This window comes from Macaca thibetana, chromosome X, assembly GCF_024542745.1.
Source record: "Macaca thibetana thibetana isolate TM-01 chromosome X, ASM2454274v1, whole genome shotgun sequence".
Taxonomy (NCBI): domain Eukaryota; kingdom Metazoa; phylum Chordata; class Mammalia; order Primates; family Cercopithecidae; genus Macaca; species Macaca thibetana.
This window is the reverse complement of record NC_065598.1, coordinates 45,937,067-45,957,197: the sequence shown is the minus strand read 5'-3', so window position 1 is coordinate 45,957,197 and position 20,131 is coordinate 45,937,067. Positions and strand designations below refer to the sequence as shown.

General features: G+C 39.6%; 2 protein-coding genes and 1 pseudogene across 2 annotated transcripts in view; 2 read left to right on the top strand and 1 right to left on the bottom strand.

Annotated features, from left to right (window-relative positions):
- SLC9A7 (solute carrier family 9 member A7) overlaps positions 1-20,131 on the top strand; it is a 1,149,612-nt gene that overhangs the window by 450,894 nt on the left and 678,587 nt on the right. The gene's annotated exons all lie outside the window — the stretch shown is intronic.
- On the bottom strand, positions 3,832-4,301 carry LOC126945675 (60S ribosomal protein L34-like). The gene has a single exon (XM_050775813.1). The coding sequence runs from the start codon at positions 4,241-4,243 to the stop codon at positions 3,890-3,892; it is 354 nt and encodes a 117-aa protein (XP_050631770.1). The 5' UTR covers positions 4,244-4,301; the 3' UTR covers positions 3,832-3,889.
- On the top strand, positions 6,168-7,283 carry LOC126945652 (actin, cytoplasmic 1-like; annotated as a pseudogene).

Here is a 20,131-nt window from a genome sequence, read left to right as displayed (position 1 = left end):
TTTTTAAAATTTTTTGTAGAGGCAAGGTCTCACTATATTTCCCAGGCTGGTCTGAAATTCCTGGACTCAAGTGATCCTCCTAACTTGACTTCCCAAAGTGCTGGGATTACAGGCATGAGTCACCATGCCCAGCCCTCAGTGCCATATTTTAAATTGTATGAATAAATGAGAAGAATATGATATGGTGAGAGGTTTAAAAATGACTTCACCTGAGTAATGGTAAGTTGAACGAGGCTAGTTGCTAGATAGTTGAGGAACATAACGGGTATTTTCAATAACTTGAGGAATTGTTAATATGAAAGAAGAATTAGGACTTACTTTTATGGGTCTTCAAGATAGAATTTTGGTAACTGGATGGAAAATGTAATGGGAAAATTAGGGCTCAACGATGTTGAGAACTCTCTAGTGAAAGTTGTCCATAAATGAAGTGGGATATGGTATGAGAGGGGTACACTACTCATTGGGGAAATGTTCAAAAAGAGGCTGATTGGCCACCTGCTGGTAACTCTGGAAAACAGAATTCCTGCCTAGGGGAGAGGTCAAACCACATGCTCTTCAAGATCCCTATCATCTCTTAAGTTTCATGACCCTGTGATCTCCTGCACTAGAGAGAGACGTATTGTAGACATTCAGAGATTTCCATTGACAGCCTAACACTCCAGCTTGCCACACAATTGTGCTGTGGGCTGGCCAGAAAAATGTCTGATCTGGCCAGAGTCAGTAGAACACCACATAACCCAGGCATAAGGTATTGAACTTAAGTCGATAAATTACTACATACTTGGTGGCTTAAAACAACAGAAATTTATTGTCTCACAGTTCTGGAGGCCAGAAGTCTGACATCAAGCTGTTTTCAGGTCCACACTCTCTCAGAAGTCTCTAGTGGAGAATCTGTTCCTTGCCTCTTCCAGCTTCTGGTGGCTCCAAGCATTCCTTGGTTTGTGGCTGCATCATTCCAATCTCTGGTTCTGTGGTCACAATGCCTTCTTTTCTGTCTTCTTCCTCTTTGTGTTGCTTATAAGGCTACTTGTCATTGGATGTAGAGCCTACTCAGATAATCAAGGATGAGCTTCACATCTCAAGATTCTTAATTTAATTATATCTGCAAAAATCCCTTTTTCAAATAAGATAACATTCACAGATTGTGAAAATTAGGACATGGACATATCATTTGAGGACCACCATTCAACCCACTATACTCATTTTAAAGGTCATTACACTATCACTATTATCAATAAATAATGCTTTGCCTATGATGACGCTTGAAGCAGAATAGTCTTGTGAGATTCTCAACAGAGACAGTCTAGTGCTTGATAATCTCACTCTTGGAATCAGAAAGATCTGAGTTTAATTCCAGTTTTGCTACTTAGAAGTGTATATCTGGCAGGGGTGAACTTTATTTCTGATTCCTCAACTCTAAAATGAGAATAGTGGAACTTATCTCATAGGGTTAATATGAGTAACCAATACAATAATGCTTGTAAATTACTTAAGATAGGGCCAGGCATATTGCTGACATTCCACAAATTATATTATTAATGAGTTTATTCCTTTCCCCTGGTTTTAGGCTATCTGAGGTGTCAGGCTTTTATAATTCCCTGGAAATTTAGTTGAAATTAACATATGTTTATTGAGGATTGACTCTGCACCATACACTATCATATATAATAGGTATGAATGGTAAACAAGACAGACATGGTCTTTGCCCTCACAGATCTTAGAGTATGATGGCATCAATGGTTAATAAAACATGTTAATATAATACAATATTGCCATTATGACGATTGGGGAACTATAGGAACCTGAGAAGTTCCTATAGTTCTTCTCGGGACTATAGATCCCGAGACATCCAACCCAGGCAAAATTCTGGATAGAGGAAGAGGACCTCTGTATATGGGAGGATACTTATATTTGTAGTAGAGGGGCTGAATTGCATTTAAAGCCTGGTTATGACTGAGGAACTGGTAGTTCCTCAGGCATCTGTTGGCATGTGTTGATTTTACATGGGGAATGTGGGCCTGTGCTCTTTGTTCCTGGAGAGAAAGACTGTGAGATGAGGCGGCAACTTAGTGTAGGTTTTCCAAGGAGTAGATCCTAAGACAAAGATTTTAGTGCAGATAGTTTATTTGGGAGATAATCCTGAGAAATACCAACAACAGAGTAGAGGAGTGAGACAGGTAAGAAAAGAGCCAATAAATGGTGCTTTATCAAGCTAGTTACCACCATGGTTAATTAGAGCTCCATTATATTGGGGAACTCTAGAAGCCAATGTAGAACACAAGCAGCAGAGTCATCTACATCTACGCTTGTGGGTCATTGGTATCCAAGAAACTTGTCCTTAAGCAGGGAAGGCAGGCTACTGAAGAAACCTCAGGCAAAGAGATGCAGATGTTGGCAGTTGGCAAGGGCTGACAAGCTATGGGTAGGACATGAGCAGCATGTGATGCGGGAGGAAAACATGGCATGCTCTCCAGTTTGTTGCCAGGGACAAAGTCCAAGGCCCATGAGCAGGGGGAATTCTAATTAGAAACTAAAGAAGGTTTTCTCACAAGGGTATATATATTACTTGGGGGGACAAACTGCTTCTTAAGGTCCAGGTGACAAAATGCAGCACCTGTGAAGAGGTGCTTTGAACAACGAATGGGTCAATGAAGAAATTACAAGGGAAATTAAAACTTTTCTTGAGATAAATGAAAATGAAAACACAACATACCAATACCTATTGGATACAGCAAAAGCAGTTCTAAGAAAGACGTTCGTAACAGTAAACACCTATATTAAGAAAGAAGAAAGATCTCAAATAACCTAAACTTGCACCTCAAGGAACTGGAAAAACAAGAAGAAACTAAGTCCAAAATTAGTAGAAGGAAGGAAATAATAAAGATCAGAGCAGGAATAAATGAAATAGAAACTAGAAAAACAATAGAAAAGATAAGTGGAACGAAGAGTTGCTGTTTTTAAAAGATAAACAAGGCCGGGCACGGTGGCTCACACCTGTAATCCCAGCACCTTGGGAGGCCAAGGCAGGCAGATCGCTTGAGGTCAGGAGTTCAAGACCAGCCTGCCAACATGGTGAAACCCCTTGTCTACTAAAAATACAAAAATTAGCCAGGCATGGTGGCAGGCACCTGTAATTCCAGCTACTCAGGAGGCTGAGGCAGGAGGAGAATTGCTTGAACCCCAGAGGCGGAGGTTGCAGTGAGCTGAGATTGTGCCATTGCACTCCAGCCTGGGCTACAAGAGTGAGACTTTGTCTCAAAAAAAAAAAAAAAAGAAAAAGAAAAAAAAAGATAAACAGCATTGACAATCCTTTAGCTAGACTAAGAAAAAAAGAGAGAAGACTCAAATAAGATTAGAGGCACAAAGGGAGACATTACAACTGATACCATAGAAACAAAAGATCATAAGAAATTATTATGAAGAATTGTATGCCAACAAATTGGATAACCTAGAAAACAGGTAAATTCCCGGACACATATAACCTATCAAGATTGAATTATGAAGAAATACAAAATCTAAATAGACTAATAATGAATAAGGAGATTGAATCAGTAACAAATAGTCTCCGATTAAAGAGAAGCCCAGGACATGATGACTTCACAACTGAATCCTATCAAACATTTAAAGAAACAGTAACATGAAGTCTCAAACTCTTCCAAAAAATTGAAGAGGAGTGATATGGTTTGGATCTGTGTCTCTGTCCAAATCTCGTGTCAAATTATAATCCCTAATGTTGAAGTTGGTGTTTGGTGGGAGGCGACTGCATCACAGAGGCGGATTTCTCATGAATGGTTTGTTGCATCCACTTGGTGCTGTTCTTGTGATAGTGAGTGAGTTCTTTATTTTTTTTATTTTTTTTATTTTTATTACTCAAAAAAGTTTCATTTTTTTATTTAGCTTTTTGACTCTGTGCTTGTGCCTTCAACACTTTCACAACGATTTTCTGCTCCTCGATAAGGAAAGCACGCTTGATCCTGTCACGAACACATTTAGCACACATGGAACCACCATAGGCCCTGCTGACATGTTTCTTTGTTTTGGACAATCTCATAAGAACTTTAGGTCTTACAGCACGAACCCCTCGAAGTCTGCCTGGGCACACACCACATGCAGATTTTGGTGCTTTCCCAACCTTCTTGGTATAAAGGTAAACAATTCTATTACCAGGGGTTCGGGACAGCCCAGTTTTGTTAGAGGCTGTATTGTAGGAAAGCCTACGTTGGTATGTCAAACGTTGGACCATTCTGAGTGCCTGCAGACAACGTCCCCGGAAGAGAAGTGAGTGAGTTCTTGCGAGCTCTGGCTGTTCAAAGGTGTGTAGCACCTTTCCCCTCTCTCTCTTGCTCCTACTCCAGCCATGTGATATGTGTGCTCCCCTCTGCCTTCTACCATAATGGTAAGTTTCTTGAGGCCTCCCAGAAGCTGAGCAGATGCCAGCATCGTACTTCCTGTACAGCCTGTGGAACTGTGAGCCAATTCTCTTCTCTTTATAAATTACCCAGTCTCAGGTATTTCTTTATAGCAATGTGAGAACAAACTGATACCTCCAAACTAATTTTACAAGGCCAGCATTACCACATTACTAAAACCAGATGAGGACACAGCCAAAAAAGAAAACTACAGGCCAATATCCCTGATGAATAGATATTTGAAAATTTTTAATAAAATATTAAATTGAACAGCACATTAAAAAGATTGTCCACCATGATCAAATGAGATTTATCCCAGGGATGCAAGAATGGTTCAACATATGTAAATCAGTAAAGGTGATACATCACATTAATACAATGAAGGACAAAAACCATATGATCATGTCAATAGATGCAGAAAAAGCATTTGACAAAATTCAACATCTCTTTATGATAAAAACCTTCAACAAATTGAGTATAGAGGGAATGTACCTCAACACAATATAGGCTATATATGATAAATCCACAGCTAATACACTAAAAGTGGGAAAAGTTGAAAGCTTTTCCTTTAAGATTTGGAACAACACAAAGAAGCCTACTCTCACCACTTATAGTCAACATAGTACTGGAAGTACTAGCCAGAGCAATTAGGCAAGAGAAACAAATAAAAGGCATCCAAATTGGAAAGAAGGAAGTTAAATTGTCCCTGTTTGCACATGACACAATCTTACATACTGAAAACCCTGAAGATTCCATCAAAAAATGTTAGAACCAATAAACACATTCAATAAAGTTGTAGGATAGAAAATCAACATGCAAAATTCAGTAGCATTTTTATACACTTATAGCAAACTATCAGAAATATAGATTAAAAATTCTATTTATAATATTTACAAAAATTAAAATACTTAGGAACAAATTTAACCAAGGAGATGAAAAATCTCTACACTGAAAACTGGGAAACATTGCTGAAAAAAAAATTGAAGAAGACATAAAAAGGATGGAAAGGTATCCTGTGTTCATAGATTGTAAGAATTAAAATTGTTAAAATGCCCATACTACCCAAAGCAATCTATAGATTCAATGCAGTTCCCATCAAAATACCAATGACATTCTTCACAGAAATAGAAAACAATACTAAAGCTTGTATGGAACCATGCAAGACCTTGAATAGCCAAAGAAATTTGGAGGAAAAAACCAAAACAAAACACAGAAAAACAATGCAAAGCTGGAGGCATCACGCTATCTGACTTCAAAATGTACTACAAAGCTATAGTAATCAAGACAGCATGGTACTGGCATAAAGACAGACACACAGACCCATGGAACGGAAAAGAGAACCCAGAAATATATCCACACGTTTACAGTAAACTGATTTTTGATGAAGGTGCCAAGAATATACAATAGGGAAAGGACAGTCTCTTCAACAAATGGTGTTGGGAAAACTGGGTAGACACACACAGAAGAATGAAATTAGACCTTTATCTCTCACCGTATAAAATCCACTCACAAAAAAGGTTAAAGACTTAAATGTTAGACCCCAAACTATGAAACTTCTAGAAGCAAAAACAGGAGAGAAGCTTTAAGACATTTGTCTGGGCAATTATTTTGTTTATTTATTTATTTTTAACACGACCTCAAAGCACAGGTAACAGAAGCAAAAATAGACAAATAGATGCAGTGGAGACTGCATCTGCCCAGCAGGCACAGAACCTCACCCTCCCCACTCCACCGCCAGTCTACACCCACTGCCAGATCACCATGAATGATGATATCACTGCTCTCATCTTCGACAAAGGCTCCAGCATGTGTAAGGCTGTCTTCATGGGTGATGATGCTCCCCAGCTGTCCTCCCTTCCATCATGTGGTGCCCACGGCACCACAGCATGATGCTGGGCCTAGGTCAGAAGGAATCCTACATGAGCAATGAGGCCCAGAGCAAGAGAGGCATTCTGACCCCACCCTGAAATACCCCATAGAGCACGGCATTGTCACCAAATGGGACGACATGGAGATCTGGCACCACAACTTTTACAACAAGCTATGTGAGGCTCCCGAGGAGCACCTCATACTGCTGACCGAGGCTCCCCGAACCCCGAGGTCAACCATGAGAAGATGACCCAGATCATGTTTGAGACTTTCAATGCCCCAGCCATGTACTTGACCATCCAGGCTGGTACACCTCTGGCAGTGCCACTGGCATTGTGATGGACTCTAGTGATGGGGTCACCCACACTATGCCCATCTATGAGGGGTACACCATCCCCCACACCATCCTGCCTCTGGACCTGGCTGGCCAGGACCTGACTACCTCATGAAGATCCTCAAGGAGGGTGGCTACAGCTTCACCACTACTGCTGAGTGGGAAATTATGCTTCACATCAAGGAGAAGCTGTGCTATATCACCCTGGACTTCGAGCAGGAGATAGCCACTGCAGCCTCCAGCTCCTCCCTGGAGAAGAGCCAGGAGCTGCTCAACGGCCAGGTCATCACCATCAGCGACCAGTGGTTCCACTGCCCCAATACCTCTTCCAGCCTTCCTTCCTGGGCATGGAATCCTGTGGCATCCACAAAACTACCTTCACCTCCATCATGAAGTGTGATGTGGACATCTGCAAAGACCTGTACACCAATACAGTGCTGTCTGGCGGCACTACCATGTACCCTGCCATTGCTGACAGGATGCAGAAGGAGATCACCGTCCTGACTTCCAGCACGATAAAGATCAAGATCATTGCTCCTCCTGTGCATAAATACTCTGTGTGTTTTGATGGCTCCATCCTGACCTCCCTATCCACCTTCTAGCAGATGTGGATCAGCAAGCAAAAATACCAAGAAGCCAGCTCCTTCATCACCCACAGCAGATGCTTCTAGGTGGACTGTGACTTAGTTGTATTACATCCATTCTTGACAAAAACCCAACTTGCCAGAAAACAAGATAAGATTGGCATGGTCTTACTGTTATTATGATTATTATTATTTGTTGTTGTTTTTTAGCTTGACTCAAGATTTGAAAACCGGAAAGGTGGAGGTGACAGCAGTCAGTTGGAGCGAGCATCCCTCAAAGTCCTACAATGTGGCCGAGGACTTTGATTGTGCATTGTTCCTTTTTTAAATAGTCATTCCAAATATCACGAGATGCATTGTTACAGGAAGTCCCTTGCCCTCCCAAAAGCCACCCCACTTCTCTCTAAAAAGAATGCCCCAGTCCTCTCCACACAGGGGAGGTGATAGCATTGCTTTCATATAAATCATGTAATGCAAAAAATTTTTAATATTCACCTTAATACTTTTTAAATTTTGTTTTATTTTGAATGATCAGCCATTGAGACCCCTCTTTTTTGCCCCTCAACTTGAGATATATGAAAATTTTTGGTCTCACTGGGAGCCGGTGGAGGTGTGGAAGCAGCCAGGGCTTACCTGTACACTGACTTGAGACCAGTTGAATAAAAGTGCACACTTTAAAAAAAAAAGATACCAATTCCAACCTTACTCTGGTATAACATCACATGACAGATAACAGGCCCTAAAGCAAATCAAAGTATTCTATCCTAAAATATGTTTCTTTGACATATTTTGAAATGGCCTTGCAAAACCATCTCTTATGGGTGGGGGAAATCTACATTCTGTAGAGAATGCCCTTCCCTTTCCAGGTCTTTTCCTGTTCCAGGAGAGAATTAACTAAGAGTCTGACACCTTTTTAAGGTCCAATAAGAAACATTCACCACCTATTCTCTCTGTAACTTGCTACCTGGAGCCTTCATCTATATCACAAGAATCTTGGATTCCACAACCACCTCCTTACCTTAAGTCAAGTTGACTTTAACTCTTCAGGCAGAGATTAACTCTTTCAACCAATTTGCTAATCAGGAAAACCTTTGAATGTGCCTATGACCTAGAAGACCCCCTGCTTTGAGATGTCCCACCTTTGTGGGCCAAACCAATGTATACCTTACCTATATTGATTTATGTCTTTGCCTATGACTTCTGTCTCCCCAAAATGTATAAAATCACCCTATAGCCCTACCATCTTGGGCACATGTTCTCAGGAGCCCCTGAAGCTGTACCATGGGCCATGACCCTTAATCTTGGTAAAATAAACCTCTAAATTGATTGAGACCTGTTTCAGATACTTTTTGGTTTACAGAAGATACAACCTAAAGAACAGGGAAAATATTTGCAAACCATACATCTTATAAGGGGTTAATAACCAAAGTCGCAGTGAACTCTAACAAATCAATAGTGAAAACACAAGCAATCTGATTTTTAAAATGAGCAAAAGACCTAATGTATTAGTCCATTCCCACACTGCCATGAAGTAATACCCAAGACCTGGGTAATTTATAAAGAAAAGAGGTTTAATTGACTTAAGTTATGCATGGCTGGAAAGGCCTCAGGAAACTTACCATCATGGCAGAAGGCAAAGGGGAAGAAAGGCACCTTCTTCATAGGGCAGCAGGAAGGAGATGTGCTGAGCAAAGGGGAAAAAGCCCCTTATAAAATCATCAGATCTTGTGAGAACTCACTATCATGAGAACAGCATGGGGGTAATCGCTCCCATGATTCAGTTACCTCCCACAAGGTCCCTCCCACAACATGTGGGGATTATGGGAACTACAAGATGAGATTTGGGTGGGGACACAGCCAAACCATATCACCTAAATAGGCATTTTTCAAAAGAAGACACACAAATGACCAACAGGTATATGAAAAAATGCTCAACATCACTAATCATCAGGGAAATGAAAATCAAAACCACAATGAGATAAGCTCACACCTATTAGAGTGGCTATTGTCAAAAAGATAAAAGACAACTTTTAGAAAGGATGTGGAGAAAAAGAAACCCTTGCATGCTAATATAATTTATAATTGCATGCTAATATAAATTAGTACAACCATTATGGAAAACATTATGGGGGTTTCTCAAGCAATTAAAAATACAACTACCTTAGGATCCAGCAATCCCACTACTGGGTGTATATCCAAAGGAAATAAAATCAGTATGTTGCAGAGATATCTGTGCCCCCATGTTGATCGCAGTAATATTTACAATAGCCATGATGTTTAATCAACCTAAGAGTCCATCGATGGATGAATGAATAAAGAAAATGTGGTACATATACACAGTGGAATACTGTTCAGTTACAAAAAAGAAGGAAATTCTGTTGTTTGCAGCAAAATGGATGATCCTGGAAGACATTATGTTAAGTGAAATAAGCCAGGCATAGCGAGACAAATACCACATATTCTCACTCATATGTGGAATCTAAAAATGTTGACCTTATAGAATTAAAAAGAAGACTGGCAACTACCAGAGGCTAGGGTGGTTGCGGGGAGGGGAGTTAGGGAGATATTGGTGAAAGTATACGTAATTACAATTAGGTAGGAGGAATAAGTTCAAGAGGTCTGTTGTATAGTATGGTGACTATTGTCAATAATGATATATTTTTGAAAAATGCTAAGAGAGTAGATGTTAAGTGTTCTTACCACAAAGTGACAACTATGTGAGGTAATGCATTTATTAATTAGCTAGATTCAACCATTCTACAATGTATATATACTTCGAAACATTATGTTCCACATGATAAATACATACAATTTTATATGTCAATTTAAAAATAAATACATTTGAAAAACAAAACAACAACAAAAATAAAATGGTATTCTATATTCTCCTTAGCTTTGGCAAGAAAAATGTCAAAGATATAAATAAATGGTTGAATGAATTCGTGGAGAAAATATAAACCCAAACCTTCTTTTATAATGCTAATGTTTCTTCAAGGAATGAAAAGTAATTTTAATATTACCTTAAATAAGCCATGGTTAATAAAATTATAGATACTCATGATAATATGTCGGGCAGTATGATTTGTCAGATATCATCTCAATTATCACAAGGGCACCTCAAAGTAGGCTTTATTTTCAGATGAGGAACCTGGAGCTTAGAGAGAGCATTTATACTACCCAAGGTCTTGCAGCTTCTAAGGGGTGGAGCTGGAATTGGAACTCAAATAGTGAGACTTGAGAACTTACTTTCCAAGATGAATATGTTATACCGCTTCCCTGCATGCTAAAATAGGAGCACAGTCTTGGTCATAAAATGGTGTTTTTGAAGTGCATGGTAGCATAAATTATTTTGGGACCATCTTTTCCTTCTTTTTTTTTTTTTTTTTTTTTTTTTTTGAGACGGAGCCTCGCTCTGTCCCCCAGGATGGAGTGCAGTGGCCGGATCTCAGCTCACTGCAAGCTCCACCTCCCGGGTTCACTCCATTCTCCTGCCTCAGCCTCCTGAGTAGCTGGGACTACAGGGCGCCCGCCACCGCGCCCGGCTAATTTTTGTATTTTTTTTAGTAGAGACGGGGTTTCACTGTGTTAGCCAGGATGGTCTCGATCTCCTGACCTTGTGATCCGCCCGTCTCGGCCTCCCAAAGTGCTGGGATTACAGGCTTGAGCCACCGCGCCCGGCCATCTTTTCCTTCTTATACTCATTGCCCTTGTGAATACATTTCTGAAATATTTATTTGATTCATGCCTTCCTACTGCATTTTAAGCTCAATGACGTTGGGTTCTGTCTTTCTGTCCACCTCTGCGTTCCAAATTCCAGCACAGTTAGTTACTGTACAGAGAGAGCATTAAGGAGCTTTTGTTGATTGTATAAGTGATCCGTTCCTCTACTTCTCTTTGTTAATGAGGAAAAGACAAGTTGCTGAGGAATGTAAGACAATTTTAATTATCTGGTTTCTATAACTATGGTACCCTGTCCTGACAGCTCTTAACACTTGTAATATCTAATTATTCAGGAGGCAACATTTGTTAGCTACCTTATTTTAAGCAGAATATCAACTCTTAGATGGGAATTATATTTTCATATTCATAGGGTTCAGAAATGTACCTTTTGAAGTTTTCGTGGGGGTGGTATTTTAAATGTACTTTTAAAAAGCTGCACTCGAAGGAACTAATTTGAGTTTTTTTGGCTGACAAGATTTTCCTAGGTATGGCTGAGATGTTAACAAATGTACCTTTTCAGTAGTAATATGTGCATATTATAGAGTGCTGTACTTGAAGATGACTCTGTATCTTCCCTTGGAACCTTAGGAAGGAGCGCCATGTTTGATCTTTCTACACTCTGCAGCTGTGGAACCTATAACATGTTTTGCTGCCATTCATTCACAGTACGCAAGATGAGTTTTATATAGTACCTAGGAAAGTGCCTGGTACATAGTAGGCACTCAATAAATGCTGGTTGGCTGACTGATTGAATGAATAAATACATGAATCTATGGTTTGAATCAACTTGATATGAGTTACAGAATCAGAAATGCTTCCTCTCTGCCTGCAAATGACCAAACTCCCATATGCATACATTTGGGCGGATTAAAGCTTTAGAAGGCAGTTAGAATGCAGCTATACCAAATGAGTTTCTAACCCACTACCTTGAATTAGTATTGCAGACTTAGAGCTTTCCAAGCTCTAGATGAAACAAAAAATTTAAGAAGATCAAATATAGGACAGGCCCATTTCGATGAGAAGTAGGGAATGTGGGATGTGCAAAGAAATATGTCCAGGATAGGAAATCAGATGGACAGGATGAGGGGCCTGTAGAGGCACCAAAAGCCACATTTTTGGCTCCCCATTCACCATCTGAGTCCACTCAGATTGCTGTGTACAGTGAGCAGAGCAGGGCTGCAGCCCAAAGAGACAGGTGGCTGTCCATGACTTTAGAGTACTTCTTATTTGGACTGTCATGTGTATGTCTCTGGTAAATGTGGTACGGAATGCTTGACAGTTCCAGCTCTCCCAGCCCTAGCAGAGTGAGCTAAACATTTGCTGTGTCAGCCAACCTCCAAGGAGGACTGTAATGATCCTTGCCTCTTGACATTCAAGTCCTTGTGTAGACCCTTCCTATACCGAATAGGACATTGCAGAGTGATGATGTGTGACCTCTGAGGTTAGATCATAAAAGACAGCCTAGCTGCCACGCTGGGCTCTTGGACAGTTTGCTCTGGAGGAAACTAGTAACCTTGTCATGGGGACACATACACAGCCTTGTAGAGAGGACCATGTGGAGAGAGGAACTAAGGCCTCCCACCAACAGTCAGCACCAACTTCCTAGGCGTGTGAGTGAACCACCTCAGAAACAGATGCTCCAGCCCTAGGTGAGCCTTTATTTGACTTCAGCCCTGGCTGGTATCTTGAGTACAACCTCATGAGAAATCAGAACTAGAACCACTGAGCCATGCTGTCCTCAGATTCTTGACGCCTGGAAACTGTGGAAGCTATTAAATGTTTATTGTTGTTTTAAGCCACTAAGTGCAGTGATCTTTTTTTACACAGCATTAGAGATGAATTCATTTTCTTTGTCTTGAAGTCTGTGATCATAATTGCTATTATGCCAGTTTGTTAAGCAGGTATCAAGTCTTCTAGATCTCTCTAAAGGTGGTGATTTTTTTTTTCTTTGTTCTAGTTTCATGTAAGAACTCAAGAATGTGAGAATATAGAGCAAATGCTAGAGTCAGGCAGACATGCATTTGAATCTTGGTTTGGCCACCTGTGTGACTTTGAACACGTTACTTAACTGGTAAATTTATTACGAGCATTAAAAGAACAAATGCATTTCAAGTGCTTTAGATAGTGTATGACTTAGAGTAAGAACTCAAGAAATGCTATTATAGTTATTACCTTTATATACAAAGATGCCCCTGAGGGCCTTGCCTTATAGGCAGCAACCACTAGCCAATACTCTAAAGTAGCTGAAGTGTGTTCTGTGCCTAAATGGAGAATTTGATTTCTATTAGAATTATTAACTAAGTTTATTAAGATATCATTTATATGCCATAAAATGTATCCACTTTAAGTACACAATTCAATGATTTTTAGTAAATGTACTGAGTTGTGCAATTATTACCATCACCTAGTTTTAGAATATTTTCATTGCCCTGAAAGGAAATCTTGTGCCCATTTCTAGTCACTTCCCATTCTTACTTCCAGTCCCAGGCAACCACTAATCTACTTTCTGTCTCTATAGATTTGCTTTTTTTTTTTTTTTTTTTTGACGTTCCATATAAAAAGAATCATACAATATGTGGTCTTTTGTGTCTGGATTCTTACACATGGTATGTTTCTGAGATTCTTTCATGTTGTGGCATGTATCATTACTTTATTTCTTTTTATTGCCAAAAATATTCTATTATTTGGCTATACCACATTTTGTTTATCCATTCATTCATCAGTGGACACTTGGTTTGCTTCCGTGTTTTGGCTTTTGTGGATGCTTCTGCTATGAATATTGGTGTACGAGTTTTTTGCGTGGGCAAATGTTTTCACTTAGCTTGGATAGACACCAAGGAGTGGAATTGATAGGTAGTATGGGAAAAGTATATTTAACTTTTAAAGAAACTGCCAAACCATTTTCCAAAGTGGCTACACCACTTTGGAAATGAGAGTTCTTGTTTATTCACATTGTTGCCAACATTTCTTATTGTTTATTTTTTTGATTTGTCTTGATTGCTATAGCTTTATAGTTTTTAAAATTGCAAAGTGAAAGGCCACCAAATTTCTATTAAAAATCATTTTAGCTCTTCTGCGTCTTTTGGTTTTTCATAAAAATTTTAGGATCAGCTTATGAATTTTTGTGAGAGAAATTGAGAGAAAGAGAAAGAGAAAGCCTGCTGGAATTTTGATGAGGACTACACTGAATCTACTGATTAATTTGGAATAATTGCCATTTTAAGAATAAGAAGTTTTCCAGTTCATGAACATGGACCTTCTCCATTTATTTAAATTTTCTTTAATTTCCCTCAGCAATGTTTTATAATTTTTATTGCACATGTCTTGCAATTCTTTTGTTAAATGTATTCCTAAATTTTTATTCTTTTAGGTAATCTTTTGGATGGAATTATTTTCTTAATTTCACTTTTGGATTGTTCATTCTTTATATATATATATATATATGTATAAATACAATTGATTTTCATATATTGGTATCGTCTTTTGCAACCTTGCTGAACTTGTTTATCAGTTCTAATATGTGTTTCAGGGACACCTTAGGAGGTCCTGGCCAGACCTCCAGTGCAATGTGGAGTAGAATTGGTGAGATGGACATCCTTTCCCTGTTTCTGATTTTGGGGAAAAAGCATTCAATCTTTCACCATGAAATAGGATGATAATGGTAACTATAGGTTTTTCATAGATGCCCTTTCTCAGATTGAGGAAGTTCCCTTCTATTACAACTTTGTTGAGTGTTTTTATCATAAAAGGGTATTGAATTTTGTGAAATGCCTGTTCTGCATCTATTACGTTAATTGAATTTTGGCTTTAAACTAACTTTGCATTCCTGGGATAAATCTCACTTGGTCTTGCACAAGCAAGAATATGTATATGTGTATTATGCTGTTTAGTGGAGTATTATATAGATGTTAGATAGGTCAAGTTGTTTGATATATGTATAGCAATACATATAAGGCACAGAAGTCTTATATATCCTAGCTGATGTCCTGTCTAATCATTCTATCAATTATTGAGAGCCCAATATTGAAATCTAAACATTTATTGTTGAGTTGTATATTTCTCCATTTTTGATTGATGTATGCTGTAGGCGTAATAATGGCTCCCCAAATATGTCTGAGTGATAATTCCTAGAACCGATGACTATGTTATATTACATGGCAAAAGATAATTATGGTGGGAGGTGAAACTAAAATGTCTAATCAGCTGACCTTAACAATATCAGAAGTAGCTCTTAGTCTAAAATGACTCATCTTTCCTTCCTGCCCACAAAAGTACACAACCAACACCGAATTACAAAATCATGTTCTGTCTTTATAGAGTAAGGGAACAGGATCCAGTATCCCATTCATTATATCAAGAAGCAAAAGATTTGGGTTCTTTTTCAGCCTTTTGTGTGACATTGAGCAAACTACTCAATTTTACTGAGCCACAATTTTGTATCTTCAAAATATGTTTTACTTATTGCAGGATAATATATATTAAATGCTTGAGCTCTTCAAGTAGATGTTAAGAAATAGGGATAAAATAATCTAAAGCTTATTTTATGCAATAAGAGAGGTGGTGTGTTTGAAAACATTCTCTGCATGGGTACTGGGAAGCAGCAACTCTTTTTCACAAAAATGCCAAGGGTTAAATATGGGAAAAATCTTGAGATTACTTTCCATCTCACAACAAATGACATTTACAACCAATTCTGGTTGTCTTTTACATTCTGTACATTTAGTTCTGAGAGAGAACTGCTTCACGCAGGCTTCTGAAACCTTTTTGCTGCCATGGTGAAGCTGAAACTCCTCCCCCCACCTCCATCTCTTCACCATTTGACTTGGAAAATTTAACGTGATAATATCTCAGCATTGTTCCTGTGACTTTAACACTGTGAGCCCTTCAGAGAATCCAATGACCACTTCCTTTTCTCACATCTGTGTGCTCTTAATTTGGCCTTGCCACTGTCGCCTGCTCTCCAGCGCTTTCCCCTCCTCACTCCACCCCTGCTAACACACACCTACTCACGCAATTTACACCCACACAATGACTCCAACATAAAGTGTGGGCTTGTGAAGTGGCAGACTTTTTGAAAACCACAAATGCAGATATCAAGGCAATTTCCAATTACATAAATTGCAGGGCCCAGTGCAAAATAAAAATGCAGGACTCCTTGTTCAAAAAGCAGGAACAAAGTACATTAGAGGTAATAAAATGTGAAGCTTTATCCTTTCTTCCATGGTCTCTTTTTCTCAACTAGTCATTACGTTTTTTATTTGCTAATGTGGTTCTAAGTAAAGTTAAAAATTTAAATTATTAGCATGAATTGGGCCATTTATTTTTGTGTTACCCAGTGCTACTTTTAAATCAAAATATAAGAGCATTTAACCCATATGCAGAATCACCAAAATTATGCAATTAGTATTTTGTAGGTCACATATGGATATGTATTTCATTCTTACCAGAACAGTGGAAAACACTACACAAAACAAAGCCAAATACTTTCATTTCACATCTTGATATGCACACATGCTACCAACACTTTTTGCCTTTGGCTTACTGATGAATAAGGAAAAACTGAAAGGAAAAGGAACTATGAGTTGGCCTATTTTCTGCTTCCTTTTATATCATCATTTTCAGAGAAAGTGGTTGGCTAATAAAGGAAAGCAACAAGGGTAAGATAAGATGTAATGGGGTCTCTTGGTTGTCTGTGTTTCTCAGAACATCATTACGTTCTATTTTTTTCTTTTTTTTTTTTTTTTTGAGATGGAGTCTCACTCTGTCGCCCAGGTTGGAGTGCAGTGGCACGATCTCGGCTCACTGCAACCTCCGCCTCCCGGGTTCAAGCGATTCTCATGCCTGAGCCTCCCGAGTAGCTGGGATTACAGACATGCACTACCATGCCCAGCTAATTTTTCCATTTTTAGTACAGACTGGGTTTTGCCATGTTCGCTGGGCTCTCTCGAACCCCCGGACCTCAGGTGATCTGCCCGCCTCAGCCTCCCAAAGTGCTGGGATTACAGGCGTAAGCCACAGTGCCTGGCCAGAACACCATTACCTTCTTGGCAAGTTTTGGTTCAGGCCAGGTTCAGTGGCTCACGCCTATAATCCCAGGACTTTGGGAGGCTGAGGCGGGAGGATCACTTGAGATCAGGAGTTTGAGACCAGCCTGGCCAACCTGACGAAACCCGGTCTCTACTAAAAATACAAAAATTAGCCAGGTGTGGTGGCAGGCACCTGTAATCCTAGCTGCCCTGGAGGCTGAGGCAGGAGAATCGCTTGAGCCCAGGAGGCAGAGGTTGCAGTGAGCCGAGATGGCACCACTGCACTCCAGCCTGGGTCACAGATCAAGACTCTGTCTCAAAGAAAAAAAAAAACTCTGGTTCAAATGGTAACATGGCTTTTTGCGTTGTCAGTGACCTTACTTATTCAGTTGTAGAAGTAACACCCTCAAGTTGATTCACTTTTAGTGTCAGCAAACTCTTGGGGCATCATGGTTCCACTGGAATTCTGTGCTCTGGAGGTATTAAAATGTTCTATGTGAACAAGGCAACAAGGACTAGTGGATACACATGCTGCTCCTATCTTGTCTGCTTATGCTCATGCTCCATTGTTCCATCAGACTTCACTTACAAGATACAAGTTTGAAGATTAAATTACTAAGACCTTTGAGACAGCAACAGCAAGGCATTAAACCAAGCGCAAGACCCCTCAGAGTATGAGGCCCTGTGTGACTGCACAGGTGGCACACTCATGAAGCTGGCCCTGAGACCATCTTTTTCTTTAACTTCCTCCCTTTTAGCAGGCATGTCACCTTTGCTACTTCCTCTCCAAATCATTTTCAAAGTAGTTCATAAATTAGAAATCTGCATAGGTGTTCATCACTGTCATCTGGCATGCCGAGGGACACGTGCTCAAGCAGGATTGCTCGTTCTCCTCATTTGCCCCCAAAAACTGCACTGAAGCTGGATGTTTTAGGAGAATTTCTGGAAAAGAATATCCCAGCCCTGCCGTGCGCGGTGGCTCAAGCCTGTAATCCCAGCGCTTTGGAAGGCCGAGGCGGGCGGATCATGAGGTCAGGAGATCGATACCATCCTGGCTAACATGGTGAAACCCTGTCTCTACTAAAAATACAAAAAATATTAGCCGGGCTTGGTGGCGGGCGCCTGTAGTCCCAGCTACTCAGGAGGCTGAGGCAGGAGAATGGCGTCAACCTGGGAGGCAGAGGTTGCAGAGAGCAGAAATCGCGCCACTGCACTCCAGTCAGGGACACAGAGGGACAGTCCGTCTCAAAAAAAAAAAAAGAAAGAAAAGAAAAACAAAGAATACCCCAGCCCCTTGCAATACTGTAGTGTACGATGAAGTTACATCCCTGAGTTCTAAGGATGCAAAAAGTAGCCTGAGGGCTTTGGCCTTGATATCACCTAGGAGGCCATGTTTCTTCCTTATAACAGAGGCTGTTGCTGGCAAGCATTCCTGCTTCATCTATTTTTTTCTTGTATTTTATTATTATTTATTACATTTTAAATAATAACTTTATTGAGATGTGATGCACATACCATAAAATTTATTCTTTTGGAGTGTACAAAATCCAACAGTTTTCAGTATATTCACAAAATTGTATAACCATCACCACTGCCTAATTCCGGAACATTTTTATCCACCCGCAAGGATAAAACTGTATCCCATTTTTATCCCCCCATTAGGAGCCATTCCCCATTCCCTCCTCCTGCAGTCTCTGGCAACCATCAATTCACTATCTGTCTCCATGGATCTGCCTATTCTGGAATTTAATATAAGTTGAATCATACAATATGTGGCCTTGATGCCTGGCTTGTTTAGCTTAGCATAATGTTTTCAAGGTCTATTCATGTTATAGCATGTATTAAAACTTTATTTCTTTTTATGACTGAATAATATTCCATTGTATGGGTATGCCACATTTTGTTTATTCAGTCATCATTTGGGTTGCTTCTACCTTTTGGCTATTATGAAAAATGTTGGGCCAGGTGCGGTGGCTCACAGCTGTAATTCCAGCACTTTGGGAGGCCGAGGCGGGTCACAAGGTCAGGAGATTGAGACCAGTCTGGTCAATATGGTGAAACCCTATGTCTACGAAAAATACAAAAATTGGCAGGCGCCTGTAGTCCCAGCTACTCGGGAGCCTGAGGCAGGAGAATCGCTTGAAGGTGGGAGGCGGAGGTTGCAGTGAGCCATATTGCGCCACTGCACTCCAGCCTGGACAACAGAGAGAGACTCTGTCTCAAAAAAAAGAAAAAGCAAAATACTGTAATAGACATTCATGTACAAGTTTTTGTGTGGACATATGTTTTCAGTTCTCTTGGGGAAATAAGTAGGTGTGGAATAGCTGGGTCATGTGATAACTGTATGATTCACTTTGTGAGGAACTGCCAGACTGTTTTCCACTGTGGCTGCACCATTTTATATTTCCACCAGCAACATATGAGAGTTCTAATTTTTCCCCATCCTCATCAACACTTGTTATTACCTGTCCTTTTGATTATAGCCATCTTAGTGGGTATGAGGTGTTATCTCATCATAGTTTTGATTTTTAGTTGTCTAATGACTAATAATATGTGTTTATTGGCCCATATGTCTTTGGAGAAATGTCTACTCAAACTTTTGCCCGATTTGTAATTGGGTCATTTGTCTTTTTGTTTTTATATTGTATTTTATGTTGTAACCTCTTTTGTTAAATTTATTCCTGTTTATCCTTTTTTGTTTTTTCTGGGTCCTCTTCTCAGTAGAGACATTTTTATTCTTTTTGATGCTATTCTAAATAGGATTGTTCCCGTAATTTCATTGTCAAATTGTACATTGTGAGTATATTGAAGTACGAATGATTTTGTATACTGGTCTTGTATCTTGCAATCTTGCTGAACTCATTTATTAGTTCTAATAATTTTGGTGTCCATTCCTTATGATCTTCTCTAAATAAGACCTTGTCATCTGTGAATATAGATAGTTTTACTTCTTCCTTTCTGATCTGTATGTCTTTTATATGTTTTTCTTGTCTAATTGCCAGGGCTATAACCTCCATTACAATATTGAATAAAAGTGGTGAGAATGGACATCCTTGCCTTTTTCCTGATTTTACAGGGAAAGAATTTAGTCTTCAATCATTAAGTATGATATTCACTGTGAATTTTTGTAGATGCCCTTTCTCAGTGTTATATATAAAGTTTTGGTGCCACAGAAGAAATAGCACTTGA